At 55.7% G+C, this 17,809-nt stretch overlaps 1 protein-coding gene across 12 annotated transcripts in view; it reads right to left on the bottom strand.

Moving 5' to 3' along the window:
* Nucleotides 1-17,809, bottom strand: part of FGFR2 (fibroblast growth factor receptor 2) — a 104,983-nt gene that overhangs the window by 73,676 nt on the left and 13,498 nt on the right. For 7 of the 12 annotated variants that reach the window (XM_070056997.1, XM_070056999.1, XM_008270456.4 and 4 more), the window contains 2 exon segments: nt 7,016-7,282; nt 6,121-6,198 (listed from right to left, as the gene is read on the bottom strand). The exons of 3 other annotated variants lie outside the window; for them this stretch is intronic. In XM_070056997.1, the coding sequence (XP_069913098.1) occupies nt 6,121-6,198; nt 7,016-7,282 (345 nt within the window). 12 annotated transcript variants of the gene reach the window in all.

Here is a 17,809-nt window from a genome sequence, read left to right as displayed (position 1 = left end):
AAATAAAGCCTCCGGTGAGAAGGAAGGTGGTGGAGAACGGTTATTATCAGCAGGTTCATGGATGACATGTGCCTTTATCTTCCCAGGTTGCTTCCCAATAAATCGCCCCTCTTTCTCTTGACACACAGCATGGGCATCTGCAGGTGTCAATGGGAATGAAACCGAAATAGGACAGTGCCTTGTCTCTCTCTCCATGCTGGCTACCACTTCCCTCCAGGCTAACAATGGATGCAGCCTTCCAGTCCAGCATGGTCTTCCCTGGAGATTCGTCTTTAGCTGGAGGTCGGGAAAATCTCAGGAACAGACACACGTGTCTCACCTGCAGCCAGGTGACCACTAAGACACCTGGTTCCCGCAGAACGCAAGGACTAGTTGGGTTATATTTGCTATACACAGGCACAAATCCTGAACCTTTCCAAACCTTCAACCTGGACACATTCCAAACATTAGCATCTGAAATGGCAACTTTCTATCCAGAGGGGGCAGAAAAAAAAACAATGTGTTTCACTGCAGGGCACACCAGTCGGCAGTATTTCCTGGCATCCAGACCTGCGATGACCTCACAGGATTGTCCCGCTGGCTTGGGGAACGCCTTCTGCAGGTAAGGTGTGAGGTCATCAGCTAGTCGGCTGCTAAAATACGGCCGGAGCATGCCCTCCACATCTGGGATGCAAGAACACGCCTGAAAGGCGACGGGGGTGGTGCTTGGATGAGTCACAGCGGCCTGTGTACCAGCAGCAGGATGTTAACAGACGCTGTATTTTAAAGGGGGCCTCGTAGTGAGTAAGCTTGGAAAAGGACAAAATAAAACAGATGTTTGACTGTACAACGTTTCAGAGCTTGCATTATGCCGATGGGCACTGTGAGTGTCCAAGGAAGGGCCACAGCCTGCAGTACATTCCAAACTTATTTCAGAATATAACTCACTGTGCACAAGACGTTATCCTGGACCAGGCTCCAAAGAACAATCCCCAGGAAATGATGGCTTGTTTTCTCCGTGTACAGACCAGACCTGAACACCACTATATTTTTAATGAGATCCAGGTAAGACGCAGGTGAGAACTGTAACCCCACAACACACTCCTGCAATACCCACGCGGGATCTTACCCTCAAGAAGCGAGCTGTTGGGCGGCACTAAGCCACTCCCTGCAGTGCCCGCATCCCAGCAGTCCCTGCCGCTCCACTTCCGATCCAGCTCCCTGCTATGGCCTGGGAGAGCAGGGGAAGATGGCCCAAGTGCTTGGGCCCCTGCAGCCACGTGGGAGACCGGGAAGAAGTACATGGCTGCTGGCTTTGGCCTGGCCCAGCTCCAGCCATTGTTTGGGGAGTGAATAAGAGGATGGAGGATTTCTCTCTCTTTCTCTTTTTGTAATTCTGACTTTCAAACAAGTAAGTAAATAAATCTTTAACTAACAAGCAGCAGTAGTGAGCAGCCCCCGAGCAGCCCCCTGGGAGAGGCAGGCCTGAGCTACAGCCACGGTGCCTGTGAGGCAGCGAGACACAACTCATGAATGCTGAGACAGGCGCTGGCCCTACTGTGCAGAGGCGCGCACAGCTCAGCTGGATACGGCAGGAGGGGTCAAGAGCGGCCGGAATATTGCAGACTTTCTGTGAGCATCAAAGGAAACCTCACCATGCACGGATACCAGTTTCATGGCCAAAATTCAACAACCCCACCTTAGTTCGTGACTGCTGTTTCCGCCATTGTCCTTGGCGACCGCGCTTCGTAGACTCAGTTCAGAACCTAGGAAGAACCTGAGCTTGCCTTCTCACACTCAGCCCCAGAATCAGATCTGCAGGAGTCCAGCACGCAAGCAGAGGGGACCACCTTTGAGCCAGAAGATGGGAAAGGCAACCTGCAATGTAGGAGCCCCAGAAAAGGGACGAAACCTCCCCCAGAAAAGCCCCCAAACATCAGCGTCGTCAGCACAGGATCACGGGAGCACACTTGTTAACTGGCCGAGAAAAGAACATCCAACACGCCCCAGGGCCACTCCAGGCCATCAGAAGGCACCAAAGGAACCAATTCGGACACATGGGTGTCTTCCAGGTGGCGGAAAATGCAGAAGGCGGCGCTTCTGCAATTTTCCCTTTTAATCAGGTCAGGCGTTTGACACTCGGGGGGTGGGGGGGACAAGAAATTGCTTTAATGGCAGCATCCCCTTTCCCGCCTTGCCAGTTACCCCAGCCACGGCATTCCTGCGTCCACACAGGCCACAGCTGCTTAATCTCAGCCGCCCCAGGCTGCACCTGTGAATCAGACCAGCCTAATCACACTAACAGATGGCAGAGGCCAAGTAGGCAGCTAAGAACCGCTATCACTTTAAATAGCATCTAATGTTTCAGCGGCCCCAAGCGGAGGCCCCTCCCGCAGCAGCGTCCCCTGGTACACCTAACACCAGCCCGTAATCACCACACAGCACCCACTTCGGGGGCAGAGTCACTGTTATTCGAGAGCTAATTACAAGGACCGTGTTTGCAAGGTGAAGGCACGGCAAGTGCACTGTTGGCTGGCATTCACCAAACAGCGTGCCGCCCCGCCTGGCCCCTGGCAGCGGGCACTGGGTGGTCAGCCGGGGGGAGAGGATGAGACCCAGAGGTGGGGCACGGCAGGGGCGCCTCGGGAATCGTCAGAGATTCGTTCACTGAGGGCCCAGGCTGTGACTTAACCTGTACCCTCCTTCACGTGGGTTCCTGCAAACGCGATTGCTACCACCAGCACAATACAGTTGCCAGGCAGGCCGACGAAACCAAGCTGGCGGAACCCACACGCAGAGCTGCAGAGGACTCTACGGCGTCCCCAGCCCCACCCCCACCATGGCCCCGGGATGTCCACACAGCCAACAGGCCTGCGGCTGAACGGCCACTCTGCCTTTGCACCACAATTTCTGGATCCAGAAAACAAGAACACCTCCTCCTCTCTCCATGGCTTATGGGTGTGCCACTGAGCCACCAGTCAGCCACAGCCTGCTCTGAGCAGCTCCTCAACTTCCTCGCCCCCAGCTTCACGCCAGAGCCACAGAACTACAGAAGCCAGCTGCACGCCGTGCAGGCCAGTGCTTTCCTACGAATTCCTAAGGAGCTCGTCAGAGGCTGCGTAAGTCACGTGGACAGCGTCACTTGACGAACACAGGCACTCCTGGCTACCTCCCGCCCCGCGCAGGCCCCACGTGCAGACCCTACGCCAGTGGCTGTCCCTTGCATCACAAGCAGCCCAGGGCCTCCGAGTCTGTGGCCCAGGGGACAGGCCCACGAGTGTGCACTTGCAGCCTCGTCCCAGGCGACACTGACACCATGGGTCCAGGGACTGGGCTTTGATAACCACCATCCTCAGCCTCCTCCTGCCAAAAGGGAAAAAAAATCACACAAACCTGAAGAGCTCCCGTCCACCTAAGCCGCTGGGAGAGTCCAGGGCAGATCCACATCTCCACCCAGGTGACACACTCAGCACCCATCTGCTCTCCTTCCTTACGAAAGCTCTGACCTAAAAGTCTTTCAACAGTGCCGGGACAATTGTGCATCCCTCCCCCCCCCCACACACAAAAATTCCAAACATGGACCTATGCCGGTCATAAAAATTAACTTAAAATACCCCACAGATCTAAATGCAAAACATAAAACTACTAACACCCTTAGAAAACAACGCAGGAGCCCATGTTGCGCAGGGATCAAGCTGCTTCTGTGACACTGGCATCCCCTGCGGGGTGCTGGTTCGAGTCCCAGCAGCTCTGCTACCAATGCAGTCTCCTGTGAAGGTCACTGGGAAGAGAGCAGAGAGTGGACCCATTCCTCGGTTCCTGGACACCCACACGGGACATCCAGATGGAATCTGTGGCTCCTGGCTTTCAGCTGGCCCAGCCCTGGCCACTGAGGGAGTGAACCAGCAGATGGAAGATCACTCCTCCCACCGCCCCCCAACTCTGCCTTTCAAATAAATTTAAAAATCCTCTTAATACAGAAGCTAACAGAATAATCTACATATGCTTGGGTTTGATGGCTTTTTTTAGATACGACACCAGATTCATGCTATTAATCCATGAAAAAATTGACAAATGGGGCTTCATGAAAATTAAGACTTTCAACTGTGTGAGACTGTCAGAACGAACAGAGAAGCCAAGGACTGGACTTTGCAATTGACATAGGTGACAAGGAACTGTTATCCAAAGTATACTAAGAACTCTTAAAACTCAACAATAAGAAAACAACCCACCCAATTAAAGAACCACAAAAGCTCCCAAGAGATACCTCAACAAAGGTACCCAGATGACAATGAGGCATACAAAAAGATGCTTCATTTCATATGTCACGAAGCAAACACAGCGAAAAACAAGATATCGCTGCCTGCTCACTAGGACGGCCAAAACCCAGAACGCGGCCAACACCAAAGGCTGGCGGGGAGGCGGAGCCACAGGAACGTCCATCCACTGCTGCCGAGGACGGAAAACGACTCGGCGGCCACTCTGGGAGGCGGCTCAGCGATGTCCTACGGCTCTACACATACTCTTTAGCACACAGGCCTGCAAGCGCACGGGCACTCCCTGGTACCCACAAAAAGGAGCTGAAAACCGAAGTGTACACAAAAACAGGCACACAGATTATTTATACAGCTTTTACCGTAATTGTGAAAACTAGGAAGAAACCAAGGTGCTCTTTAGCAGGCGAGCGGAGAAACATCCAGACCGTGGGAGATTATTCAGGGCCAAACAGAAACGAGCTATCAAGCCACGAGAAGACGCAGAGGAAAATCAAATGCATCTTGCTACGCGAGAGAAGCCAAGCCAAAAAGGCTGCGTATGCATCCATTCGGCGACGCTCTGCCAAGGCCAAACTATGGCGATGATAAAAAAACAAGCAAAATAATCAGTGGTTGTCAGGGGTCACGGGTGGGGGGACAGGTAGAGCACAGATTTTCAGGGCAGGGAGGCCGTTCTGTATGATGCCATAATGGCGCACACAGCTCATTATACCTCTGTTCAAACACAGCCCAGGTACACCACCGACGGTGAACCCTAACGGAGACCAGGGGCTTCGGGTCACAATGTGTCAAGGTAGCTTCCTCCATGGTGACAAACGCTGACCCAGGGGAAGGCTGTGCCTGTGTCGGAGCAGGGGCTTGATGGGAAACCACTGTGCCTCTTACTTTTGCTATGAATTGTAAACTGCTCTAAAAAGTGCTGTGGTTTTGTGTTTAAAGCCTTAGGTCTTACTTAATAACTAACTGTCTCAGGATTTAGGCTGTCTTTAAAGTTCTAAACTGATAAAGATCCATTTGAGAAAATACAGAATATATCCCATAAGCCAGGGACCCAATGATCACTGTGTAACCCCAGTCGGGCCGTCAGGGGACGCTAGTCATACAATGCTTTCGTTTCTTTCCAAGCGTTCCTGGCACTCATTCTTCTGAGCCCTGTGCAATATTAACTCACTTAATCCTTACGACGGCTCCGTATTATTCCTTTCCCCTTTTACAGTTGAAGAAACTGAGGCACAGAAGTTAAGTGAACAACTCAGAAGTGGTGGAGCAGGACTCGGACTCACTGGCCAGCTCCGAGGGGCCACACCACGCGCTGGGGCACCACGGAAACAGCCCATTAACTGCCCTCAAACAAGCGCACAACCCTCAGCTCCCCCCAGCCCCAGCACCCATGGCACCATGGGCCAGACCACTCTCACTGTGGGGGCTCCGCTGTGCCCTGCGGAGGGGTTTATCAGCAGCACCCCTGTGGTGCCACTAGCGCCCCTGCTGCGACCACCAAACACCCCCAGTGTCCCGGGGGCGGGCCAGGCAGTCACATCCGGGTCTTCACACAAGCACAGTCCATGGTTACAGAGGAAATCGGGGTTCTACCATTTGTACAGCTCCCAACAGCGAGAGACCGAAGGGAAAGGGGAGAGTAGGGAGAGAGGAGGAGCAGGTGCTTTGACACGAGAAGAAAAGACAAGCAGTAGAGCGAGGTGCACAGAACGCTGGTTTATTGTCAGGTCTGAAGGTCAGGAGGGAGACAGAGCCAGAAGGGGCAGGGGCCCTGGGACACAGCAGGGCGTCGAAGAGTGGACAGAAGGCAGGAGCAGACCAGGGCTCCCTCCACGCGCTGCTCTCTCGGCGGGCGGCTACTTACTCTTGCTGTTACTGTTCTCACTGACAAAGTCTTCGGCGCCGTCCGTGTCGTCCTCGTCATCTCCAGAAGAGATGGCATCTGCATTGGAAAGAACAGACCCATGGGTGTGTTTTCGCAAGGCCAAAAGTTGCCATTGGCTACACCGCGAATCCGGCAACCCAGGAGCCCTCACGTGAAGCCGAGACCGTGTTTGGTTAGGACAGTTTTAATGGCTTAAACAGTCTCTCCAGGATGACAGTCTCTAGGATGATTCTCAGGGCTTTCTGCTTTTGCGGGATTTCAACACGCTAGAAAATGGGGTAAGTGAACAAGCAGTGGTCAAGTCCCTGACAAATCTACCAACTGTGTAACATCCAAAGACTTCTGTCCAGTGTAGCCTTGGCGTTCAGGGTCCACTTCAAGAAAGGAATTAGACCCTGTGAGGGCTGAGCCCCCACGTGGCCCTGCTCACTGCTGGCTTCACATCCTGCGAGCGAGACTTTAACTCGGCCTCAGGGTCTGCTCAGAACCGCTCTGCAGGTGAGGGAAACCCAGGTCTTAACGAGTGGACCTGCAGTATTGAGCTTCCACGTTTCAATCCTGTATTCTAAACGCCAAGGATGCAAGGGGTACTTTGGGGTGTGTGTATTGTGGGGGGTGGAGGGGCGGGGGGAGTCTGCGTGCACTTGCACAAAAGTCTTAGAAAACAAAAACGCTGCTCAGCGCACGAGATCTCCGTCATTCTTAGTGACCAGCCTCTCAGTGCACCAGGTCCCACGGAAGGATCTCAAGCAGATCCATAACGCACGAGGAAGCTGGGGGCTGACATCCCAGGAGCACATCTTGGCCAAAAAAACATTTCAACAGGAAAAACGGCTGCAGAGAGGAGAGCGCGTGGTGCTCGGGGCCAACTCACCTGTGACATTCACCATGAAGTACCAAGTGTCACTGTCTACAGTCCTAGCAGCAGTACAAGCATAGAGGCCGGAGTCCCTAGGCGTGGCGCCTCTTATCTGCAAGTACTCCCCAATAAGCACTGTCCTATTGTTGGGCCCCAAGTGCACCCCATCCTTAGTCCAACTGATCACGGAGGCATCTTTCAACAGGCAGCGCAACTCTAGCGACTCCCCTGGCGCGGCCACGTACACTTCCGGTTGAGAGATTTGGTATTTGGTTGGTGGCTCTGCAGAAAGGCGGGAGAGAGAAGACAGAGACAGATGGGAAGGAGGGAGAGGAGAGAATGTCCAACACAGGTCAGCGGAGGCCCCTTGGTCCCCAACAGAAGCTGGCTCTGGTTTTGCAAACGGCCCCAGGAGGGCCCCTGGCTCCCCACTCCCCGGGCAGCCAGTAAGCAGCTCTGGCTCCCAGAGCAGACTGAGCACCAGAAACAGCGACCGGAGGCCACACCCAGAAAGGCCGCCCGCCCTGAGTTTCCACCTCGGTAAGGCTTTAAAAACAAACCAAAACCCAACTGGAAGAATATTCCCCAAAACAACATTGAAGTCCATTGCCAACCCAAAGTCTGTTTGCTAAACACCTGGGAAACCCACAGTGGCACTTTTGATTTGTAATAATGTTGCACTTTACACACTTGTTCCTTGAACCTGACTGTGTGTCACAGCCTCTCCATCAGCTCTTTGTGCTACACTGGGCCCTGCCATCACAGCATCAAGTTTCTTAAAATGAACCGTCTCAAACCCAAGGGAAACCGACGGTGCCTGTAAAAGCCATCTGCCCCTGCCGCCTCCAGGCGCTCTCTCAGATCCAGATCAGGAGGCGTCATTCTGTGCTGGGTGAGCTGGGACACGCCGCTTTTCTCAAAATGCTAACATCCTGGAGGCCTCGACCACAACCAGCGGAGGGGCCGTCTCCAGAGTGCGCTGAGACACAGCCCTAAACCATGCACCCCTCGCCCCGCGTTACAGGATCCGACCCTGCCCGCCACACAGGTCTGGGGCCCCTCAGCCTTCCTCCTGCTCTTCCCTGGGTGACCCAGGTCACCGGCAAGGCTCACACCAGGAGGAGGCGCTGTCCTGCCCCCGCACCACTGGCCACTCTCTCACTCCTCTCCCTCCCCCCCAGCACCTGGACCACACTTCTTGCCAACAAAGCCCGCCCGTCTCCCAGAGGAGACTCCCAGCCCTCCATGGAGGTCTCCCATCCCTGTGCGTCCCCCGCTGACACAGGTCTGCTGACCTCAGCGAACATCAACTCAGACAACAAATGCCACGCAGGGCAAGATGGACCCAAGAGGATCCAACACACGCAGCCCCTCCAGAAGAGGCCCCAAGAGGCACAGCCCAAGCTGCTGGCTGGACCCATCGGCCCAGCAGCAACTTCCAGCCCTATGGTGAGAACCGTGCATGGTACGCAGAGTCCCGGGGCCGGAAAACAAGGAACTGCCCAAGGCTGGGACAGCTCCCGAGCGGAGCGGCATCACAAGGCGATTGTTCTGCACAGCCTCCGTTCAGAACAAGTGGCCCACAGGACTCCAAGCTAAGTCAAGTCTTGCTTCAGTCCCCACTGTCCACCGAGTGCATCTGGTCCCCAAAAGCCCTGGGGACAGGGCAGCTGACAGGGCACCCCTGCAGGGGCACGCAAGCCAGGAGCAGCCCACATGTCAAACAGAGCAAGCCACAACCAAAGGGACACACACAAGCCCTGACACAGGTAGGCCGCATCTCCGAGCGGGGATTTTCTTTGCTCAGTAAGAATTTAATGAGGGCCTACTTCATTCTGTATGCTCTGGAAGCAGTGGGGGAAACGCCAAGGCCCTGTACAGGTGGAGCTTCTATGCAGAGGGGGCGACAAATATAAAATAGCGCACAGTCTCACTGCTTAGGAAGAACAAACCCGGCGAGAGAGCGGCACCCCCACAGACGACGGGCAGGGGCTCGCTCCGGGGAGCCAGATCGGCCTCTGTATAAACAACTTCACAGGAAAGCAGCCACGCGCCTCCGTTTACGGCTCGTCCAGGGCCGCTTGTGTTGCAGGGCAGAGATGGGTCGCGGCAACGCAGCCTTCTGGCCGGCGGAACCCCAAACACCGACAGTCCTGACTTATGGAAAGTGTCTCAAGTGCCATCGTGGGAGGTGACCAGAGAAGGCCTCACCAAGAGCAGCCAGGGCACAGGGCACGCAGGACCAAGTCGGAGAGACGCTGGGGACTTAGTTGCCAGGTGCTCAGACGGGTGCTCCCAAGGTTGTTTAAGTCCTAACTGGACTGAACGGAACAACAAACAGAAATATTCTGAATCTTATCTGGAATAGAAAAGGGAGAGGAAGCGGCTGGTGCTGTAGTGTAGCGGGTTAAGCCTCTGCCTGCAACACCAGCATCCCATACGGGCTGCCCCACCTCCTATCCAGCTCCCTGCTAATGGCCTGGGAAAGCAGCGAAAGATGGCCCAAGAGCTTGAGCCCCTGCCACCCGCATGGAGACCCGGAAGAAGTCCCTGGCTTCAGCCTGGCTCAGCCCCAGCCGTTGCAGCCACTTGGTGAGCAAACCAGCAAATGGAAGACGAGGATCACCAAGAAGCCCCCACCACCTGCAACATGAGGCAGGAGGCTGAGGGATGCTGTAGGGACTGGGTGGTGTTTGCGGCTGGACACAGGACGGCTCGGTGAGTGAGTATCACCCTGGATGAGAAGAGGATGAAGCCCAGAATCCCAAGCCCCCTCCCCGTTCCTGTTGACCCACCACCGGCCTCTGTTTCCCCCATGGCCCCGGGATTTGCATCTAGGCTCCAAGGAGCCAGGGAGGAATGCGAGCCTGATAGGGCACAGTGGCTGTTGCTCTCCAAGGCTGACAGCCTCCCCAGGAGGTGAGGCACTGCGAATTTCAAAGGCTAAGCAGGGAGGGTGTGGATTTCTAGTTCAAGACACAAAACCACTTTCTCAATGGGCTCATGTCTATTGGACAGTGAAGATGACGCTGTAGGAACCATGTGTTTTATTTCCAGGAAGCCGAGTGAAAATAGTCAGCCGCTTTCCAATGAGATGCAAAGCTTCAAGGATGGCAAACAACACCCCGTGCACAAGATAATGATGTGTGTACAATCGAGCCTCCAGCCAGTCACCACCACCCCACTCTCCCTCTCAGAAGTGGTCATTTCACAAAAACCCCCACTTGGGGGTCAGTGGTTCTTCAGCAAACAAAGCAGCTACATCCCTGGCGACGGCTATCCAAGGAAGACCTGGAGCACGCGCCAGGGAGAGGGGAGAATGGGCGAACAAAAGCAAAAGAAAGAAGATACAGGGAGGAAGAAATAAGAAGAAGGGAAATTTTTGGAGAAATAAGAAGGGACGGATATAAGGGGCTGGGGAGGGGTGGGGTCACAAGTCAGGCAGTGACAGAAGAGCAAATCCACTTCCTCCAGGACCACCCAGAGGCCCCCCATTTATGGGTTCCTGCACACGGGCACACTCAGAGATACCAAGAACAGGGAATCCCACAGCCGGCCCCATGCCCTGAGGCCATGCACTTTCCGGTGCCTCAGGGGACTGTACTGCCTGTTCCAGCAACCGCGGTACCCAGGACACTGGCCACATCGCAGTCAAGTTCACTGCACGCTGCTCCATCGGGAGCCCGCCCATCTGCCCACTCCCTCTGACCCCAGGGATGCTGCGTCTGGCCCACCGTGCCACCTCCCTCCCTGCCTAGCATCCTTCCCCTGGCCTGACCACTCCCTCTCCCCCAGCTCCCGCAGGCCGCGTGTGTGCGCTACTGGGCCAGGGCAGTTGACACAGGGCAAAGAACTGCCTGGGAAACCCAAACAATCCCTTTTACAGTAACAGGAACGTCTCCTGGGTCAGCCCTCCAGGGCCACAGCAGCCTGCTCACCTTTGCAGAGACGCCTCCTCTGCTCCCACCACAACAGCAGCAGAAGCTTCCAGATGCTCTTCGCTAAGCGCCAAATGGTCTCGCAGAGGCCTCCACAGCCAGACGATACGTTTCTCCCACTTACCACGATGTAAACTCAAGCCCAAACAGAAGCCAAGCCAGCAGCAATGCAGACACACATACCAGTGCTGCAAGGCCCTTGTCACTGCTGCCGAAAACTGCTAACCAAACAAGCTGACAAGTTGACTTTCTGGAAGGTTCTGCCTGCTGCAGCCACACCACAGGGTCAACACGGGCAGGTCGTGGTGGGCAGGTTTCCTCGCACCCACTCGCATTTTCTCTCGCAATTTCACACCCGTGAGTGCTGGGATATGATATTCTGGCAGCATGGACAGCTATGTAAAACTATGTAAAAAAAAAAAAAAAAAAAAAAGGCAGGGATTCTTCCACAGCTGGTCACAAACTCATGGCACAGACGAGTCCCGTGCCCAGAGCTGTGTCCAGTCCCTGCCCTGCCCTGAGTCCCTGTCCTTCCCCACACTCCCTAAGACATTACCCCCTGGGAGCCAGGAGTACTTCAAAAAGTTCATGGAAGATTGAATTATAAGATAAATGTATTCTAGTGCAAAAACTGTTTAATCCATGCATAGTTATCTCATAACATGGATTTTTATTTACTATTTTATTTATTTGAAAGGCAGAGAGAACAAGACAGAGTCAGAAAGAGAGAGACCTTCCATCCGCTGGTTCACACTCCAAATGCCCACGATAGCCAGGGTTGGGCAGGGTCAGGCCAAGTGGAAGCCAGGAGCCTGGAACTCAATCCAGGTCTCCCACGTGGGGGGCAGGGACCCAGTACTTGAGCCACCACCTGCAGCCTCCCTGGGCGCACGTGAGCAGGAAACCAGAGCCAGGACTGGGACCGGGGACCCCAATCTGCAACGTGGGCACCCCAAGTGGTAGTACAGCCACTGTGTAAAATGCGCACCCATAACACAATTCTTCACCAACTTTGTGAAAACCGCTCACAGACATGGAACCCAAAATTCTGTGCACCAAAAAAACGTATCTTTTAACTCAGTTGTCCATGCACTTTTTGAAGCCCCCTCATACAAATTTTTTTAGAAGTTTTATTTAGTGATTTCAAAGGCGGAGCTACAGAGAGAGAGAGAGAGAGGCAGACACACAGAGAGAGAGAAGTCTCCCATTCACTGGTTCACTCCCCAAATGGCCTCAACAGCTGGGGCTGGGCCAGGCCGAACCCAGGAGCCAGGAGCTTCCTGTAGGTCTCCCATGTGGGTGCAGGGGCCCAAGCACTTGTGCCATCTTCCGCTGCTTTCCCAGGCACATTAGCAGGCAGCTGGATCGGAAGTGGAGCAGCTGGGACTCGAATCATCACCCATATGGGATGCTGTCGCTGCAGGCAGTAACTTAACCCACTGTGCCACAGCACCAGCCCCACCCGCACAGAAATTTAAAACTAAGGCAGGCTAGACATTCAGCACAGTGGGTAAGACACTACTTAGGATCACAGGGCCTGGGTTTGAGTTCTAGCTCTACTTCCAATTCCAGCTTCCTGCTAATGAGCGCCCTGGGAGACATCAGTGATGCCACCCATGTGGGAGCCGTGGATCGAGTTCCCGGCTTCCTGGCTTCAACCTGATCCTTCTCTGGCTGTTGCTGGCATAAATAAAATAAATGGGGTCTCCAGCTGGAGAGAGGGGGAAACTGAGGCAGGTGAGGGTAGAGGTCACGCTCCCACTGCGTCATCACGCTGACGTCACTCTCTGGAAGCTGCAGGAGGTTATCCCTCTGTAAATAAACAACGCGAGGACTCCCTGCCCTGTGGGACTTCACGGGCGCGTCCACAGTGTCGCCGGGAGGGCTGGGAACGGTCAGCTATTTCAGGTAACGCTCCGCGTTGCCAAACCAGCGATAGCAGCACTTCAGGCTGTCACTTTTTATAATGTTTGCCCATAAACCTTTCCCGTGTGGTTTTTGAAATGGCGCCCAAATGCAAACAGAGAACAGATGGGAAAGCCGAGCCTTGCCCTGTCCGATGCGTTGCAGGGAGAACGGGTGACAGATTTCAAGTGCGGAGCCAGGAAGAAGCCGGCTGTGCCCCCGGCGCATCCAACCAGGTCCAGTCTCACCAGGAAAGTTGGGGACTTTCGGATGCCGAGACAGTGCCGGTTCCGGGCATCGAGGGCTGGAGGGTTGTCCCATTCCCAGACACGTTCCTCCGGGAAGAGAGGGAAAAGGAAAGAAATCCCCAGACAGATTCCTCCAGAAGAAAGCAAGGGGAGACAGGACAGGCGAGGAGGGCGGAGAGGCAGGTGGTGATGGACACAGCAGCAGCAGGGTCTCGGGGCCACAGACAGGGCTCCCACGCACAGCACGAGTAGTACAATGGCCGTGGGTTCTGGCGGCCTCCCAGACGTGCTGCTGCTAAGTATCACGGCCGTGGGAATGCCAGGTGTCCTGAGAAGAGAAACCGGGGCAAACGTCCCGGCAGTCACACCGGAAGCACAGCGGGTGGGTGGCAGTGTCCTGCCCAGGGCCCAGGAGCCCACCCTGGCCCTGCTGGCCTCCACGACATTCCACAGTGGCCACACAGGGGTCCTGGTATGAAGTCACCACTGGCTGAGACCCACTGGGCATCCACAGGGACAGGAGGCAGAGGCCCTCGGACACCCATCATGGCAGGAGGAGTTATTAAAAACCCAGAATAGAGGGAGTCCAAGCAGACAGACAGACAGACAGATGACACCTGGCCTGTCCAGGACCAGTCTTCAGTAGTCCAGCTGCACGCTCAGCACAGAGATGGAAAGGCGGGGTGGCGCCCACAATGACGTCACAAACAACTGACTTTGACCCTGACCACGGGGCTCGCACGTGGGCAGAAGGACGGTGGCGTGTGAGTGGCGGCTGCAGCTCAAACACCAAGCTTCTCCCTCCTTGGAGGGAAACAAACTCCTGACACCACACGGAGGCCTTACAAGGCCAGGGACCGCTTGTCCATGTTGGGGAGGAGTGGGTGGGGATACTCTGCATACAGGGGACAGAAAGAAGCCTGTGCCACAAAAGACAGGTAAGTGAGCAGCCTGAAGGGCCGCAGCGGTCTCCCCAGGCCAGCCGGCCAGCTGTCCTACCCACGCACGCCCTGTCACCAACACAGGAGCCGGTGACAGCCACTAACAGCCACCTGTGCAGCAGCCTGCCTGCCCCAGAAACTCGAGACGGCCTCCCCTTCCTCTCCATCAGAGGGGATCAGGGCTAATGCTTCCAATGTGGGAACCATTAAAAATTATAGAGGTAGGCACACCCTTCATATAACTCGGGGCTGTCCTGGAGAAACACGGTGAACTGCTCTTTGCATCGGAGAGAAATTACGCTGTTACCATGAGAAAAAAGAAATGTCAGAAAAGTGCCCGAGAAAGTGGCCGAGTCCCCGGGATCACCCGATGTTTGGATCCAAAGTGGAAATCTTCACTCCGTATGTTGTCCACACCCCCGACCTCGATCCCGGTGTTTTAGGAGGTTAATGACAGCGCTCCCCAAAAGAGACAGAGGCTCACGGGGAAAACGCTCTCCCTGGTCACATGACTACATGCAGCTCGCACCTCCCTCACCACAGCAAAACTCCACGGGGCGGGGCGGGGGAGAGTGGGGGCGGGGTTAAGAAGCCACTTGGACACCTGCATCCCATGTCAGAGAGCCTCCGTCAGAGCCCAGCTCTGCTTCCACCCGGCTTCCTACTACTGAGCACACTGGAGACAGTCATGACTCCAAGGACCTGGGCCCCTGCCACCCACATGGGAGACCCAAAGGGAGTTAGTTCCTGACTCCTGGTTGTGGCGGGGCCCAGCACTGGCTATCGTGGGCATTTACGGAGTGAACCAGCATATGGAAGATCTCTCTCTCTCTCTCTCTCTTCCCCTGTCTCTCTCTTCCAAATAAAATGAAAATACTGAAAACCTCCCACTGGACCAGTAAGACACAGGCATGAACTCAGCAGCATCTGCACAAAATCCCTAGATACTGGCTGCTCCGCTTGAGCAAGAACTGCGAAACCGGGCCGCAGCTCCAGGGACAAGGAGAGTCTGTGTCCACGGCGCCCGCTCACCCAGGCCCTGCGCCTCCTGCCTCCCGCAAACGCACCTGCCACACGCGGCAGAGAAAGCTGGTACTTCCGCAGCCCTGCTGGGCCCCTCGCTGCTGCCGTCACGGCGGCCCTGCAGGCCCACGACGGCTGGGACCATCAGAGGCCGACTGCACGTAAGCCTCACGACACTCAGAATAAAACCAAAAGAGCAGCTCGGCACGAGCGCGGGGCTGCTCCAGGCCACAGACGGCTCTCTCCTCCCCCTCGCCCCTTGCCTCACCTGTCCTCACACACCCCACCTCCCCCAACACCCCTGTCCTGCCACTCCGCCTGGCAGGCTCCTATTCGGGCTGCAAAGCCCGGGTCCCTCTGGACAGCCTGGCTTTGTTTACCCCTGAGGTCCTGGCCAAGCTGAAGCTTGCCTGCCCCACCCATCCAGCAGCCGCTCACTGAGCCTCTGGAGGGGCCGCTGGGCACAAAGACCGCCACTTGGAACCTGCGGGGTCAGCAGGCTGCGGCGGGGGCAGAGGTTCTGCAGGGCCTGGGGTTTCTAGGAGAGGCTGACGTGCTGGCCCGAGGCCCTGGCTGAGTAAAGTTCACCTCCGGGAGGGTCCTGGGACAAGACTTCCAAGCCTGTCTCTCCCAGGCCTGAGTCATGGTTTACGGAACACAACGGCCCCTCAAGGTCAGCACAAGGACAACAGCACAGGCTGGCTGGGAAGGCCTCTGTGTATGCTCTCGAGGAAGGGGCTCAACTGAGAGAAAGCACCTGCCACCCAGGGAAGCAGGTGCCCCTGCGGCTCAGCCACCCAGGGCCCTGTCGGCAGGTGGCACCTCCAGGCGGCTTCTCCCAACCCCACGAGAACCTCAACTGGCATTGCTTGGACTACAAAACAGGATTTTCTTTCAGGTGAACAATCTGTCACATTGCATACCTGTCAGTTCCCTAGGGGAGGACTTTTGGAAACTCCCACGGGGGCTAAACATCCAAGATCTCGTGAGATGCATCATTATCGGCACCCATGGCCGCACCTGTTTGATTCATTTGGCGAGGGGCGTGGTCTGGGGCTCATTAAAATACCAGCTCCACTCATCCTTCCAGCAAAAACACAAGGGCCTGGCACAGGCCGCATACATGGGGCCTTCAAAAAGTCCCTGGAAAAATGGAATTGAAAGGTGGTGCAAAAAAATGCTAATCCATGCATGGACTTCTAACACGCATTTTTCCTGATTCCTCATACACATGGATTTCACATTTTTTTTTTGCAACCAACCAAACTTGTCTTTTAATTCCATTTTCCACGAACTCTCTGAGATCCTCACATACTCATGGTGCAAGGCACAGGAACACCTCATAGAATCCCCAAGACGCCAGCAGGGCTCAGGGCTTCAGTGACTGACACAGCCCCAAAGCATGCTGGGAATAACCCTGCAGGCACCAAACCAGAGCAAGGAGGCTGAGAGTTGTGCCTCCCAGGGTCCACAGGCCGGAGGCCAGCCTTCCGGTGAGCTGAGTACATTCCAGAAGCCGTGTCCAGGAACAGCCACCCTTGCATGGGTCACATTACCTGCAGCTCCCAGCACCGACCCGAGCCTGATACAACTCCCAATAAACGGCCCAGCCTCCAGTGGGTACATTCGCCCTTTACGTCCATAAGTTCAGATCGATGTCCAAATCCTGTCTGACATTTTCCCAGGCCCTCCCTGCTAAGTACTTTCTGAATAAAGAAATACTTTTAAAGTGGAAGGGGGTGGGAGGCCAAGAGTCGCTCCAGGAGGGCAGGGCTGCCTCCAGCAGGGACCTTCTGGGGGCATTGTTCAGCAAGTTTATTTAAAGGCCTCGGATCTTTATCCTCTCAGCAGGACCCCAGGTCCAGTGCTGGTTCAGAGGCTGCAGATGCAGCGCCCCAGCCACTTGCAAATGAGGGACAGCAGCTGGAGACTGGGCGACAGATGGCCCTCCTCCCCTGAATGGGTTTGGTCCTGCTGCCCAGGGCTCAGCGAGCTGGGCCCGGCCAGGGGAAGCCGGGCGGAGGCTGAAGCCCTGCTCCCTGGCCAGGGGAAAGGACCACGCACAGAGGTGGCCCCGAGTCCCTCTGAGGAGCGGCGGGGAGTCTGAGGTGGGCGGGCCCCGGGCCCAGCTGCTTTTGCACTGCAGGACAGGGGGAAGGCCAGCCAGCGCCACAGGGATCACTTTTCTCTGGTGTTTCGCAGAGAACCGAAAGCCTCCCCTTCTCGGGCTCCTGTGCCAGAGGAGTGAAACCCACATCAATTCAGGAAATTCCAAATTAAGACCCGGGCGCCACCACAGTTAACCCCTCTCCCTTGTCCTACCCCGCGTGTGTGCACGGAGGTAAAAGCTTGGACAAACCAACCAACCCTGAGGAGCTCCCTGTCCTTGGCAAAGCCTCTTTCCAACCCCACCCCGCCACCCCGCCCTGAGCATCTGATCTCAGTGAGGTTCCCAAGCATCCTGGCTACCCACAGACCAGGCGGGCTGCCCTGCCCAGGCCTGGCCGCCCAGCCCTCTGGCCATATCCAGGCAGTGCCACGAGCAAAGAAGTGATGGTGAAGGAGCCAGCCAAAATGACCCAGCTCAAGTGCAGGCTGGCAGCCCCTCACTGGCCACACCCTCTCAGCAGCGGAAGTGGGCTGCACACCTTCACCCCACGGCCAGGTCCACCTCCACTGACAGGTGAAGCCAGCGACAGACCAGGGACAAGCAGGCAGGCAAGAGGGCTGGGCCCAGTCAGGCCACACGGGTGA

The sequence above is a fragment of the Oryctolagus cuniculus genome, chromosome 15 (genome assembly GCF_964237555.1).
Source record: "Oryctolagus cuniculus chromosome 15, mOryCun1.1, whole genome shotgun sequence".
NCBI classification, from domain to species: domain Eukaryota; kingdom Metazoa; phylum Chordata; class Mammalia; order Lagomorpha; family Leporidae; genus Oryctolagus; species Oryctolagus cuniculus.
This window is presented reverse-complemented; position numbering and strand designations above follow the sequence as displayed.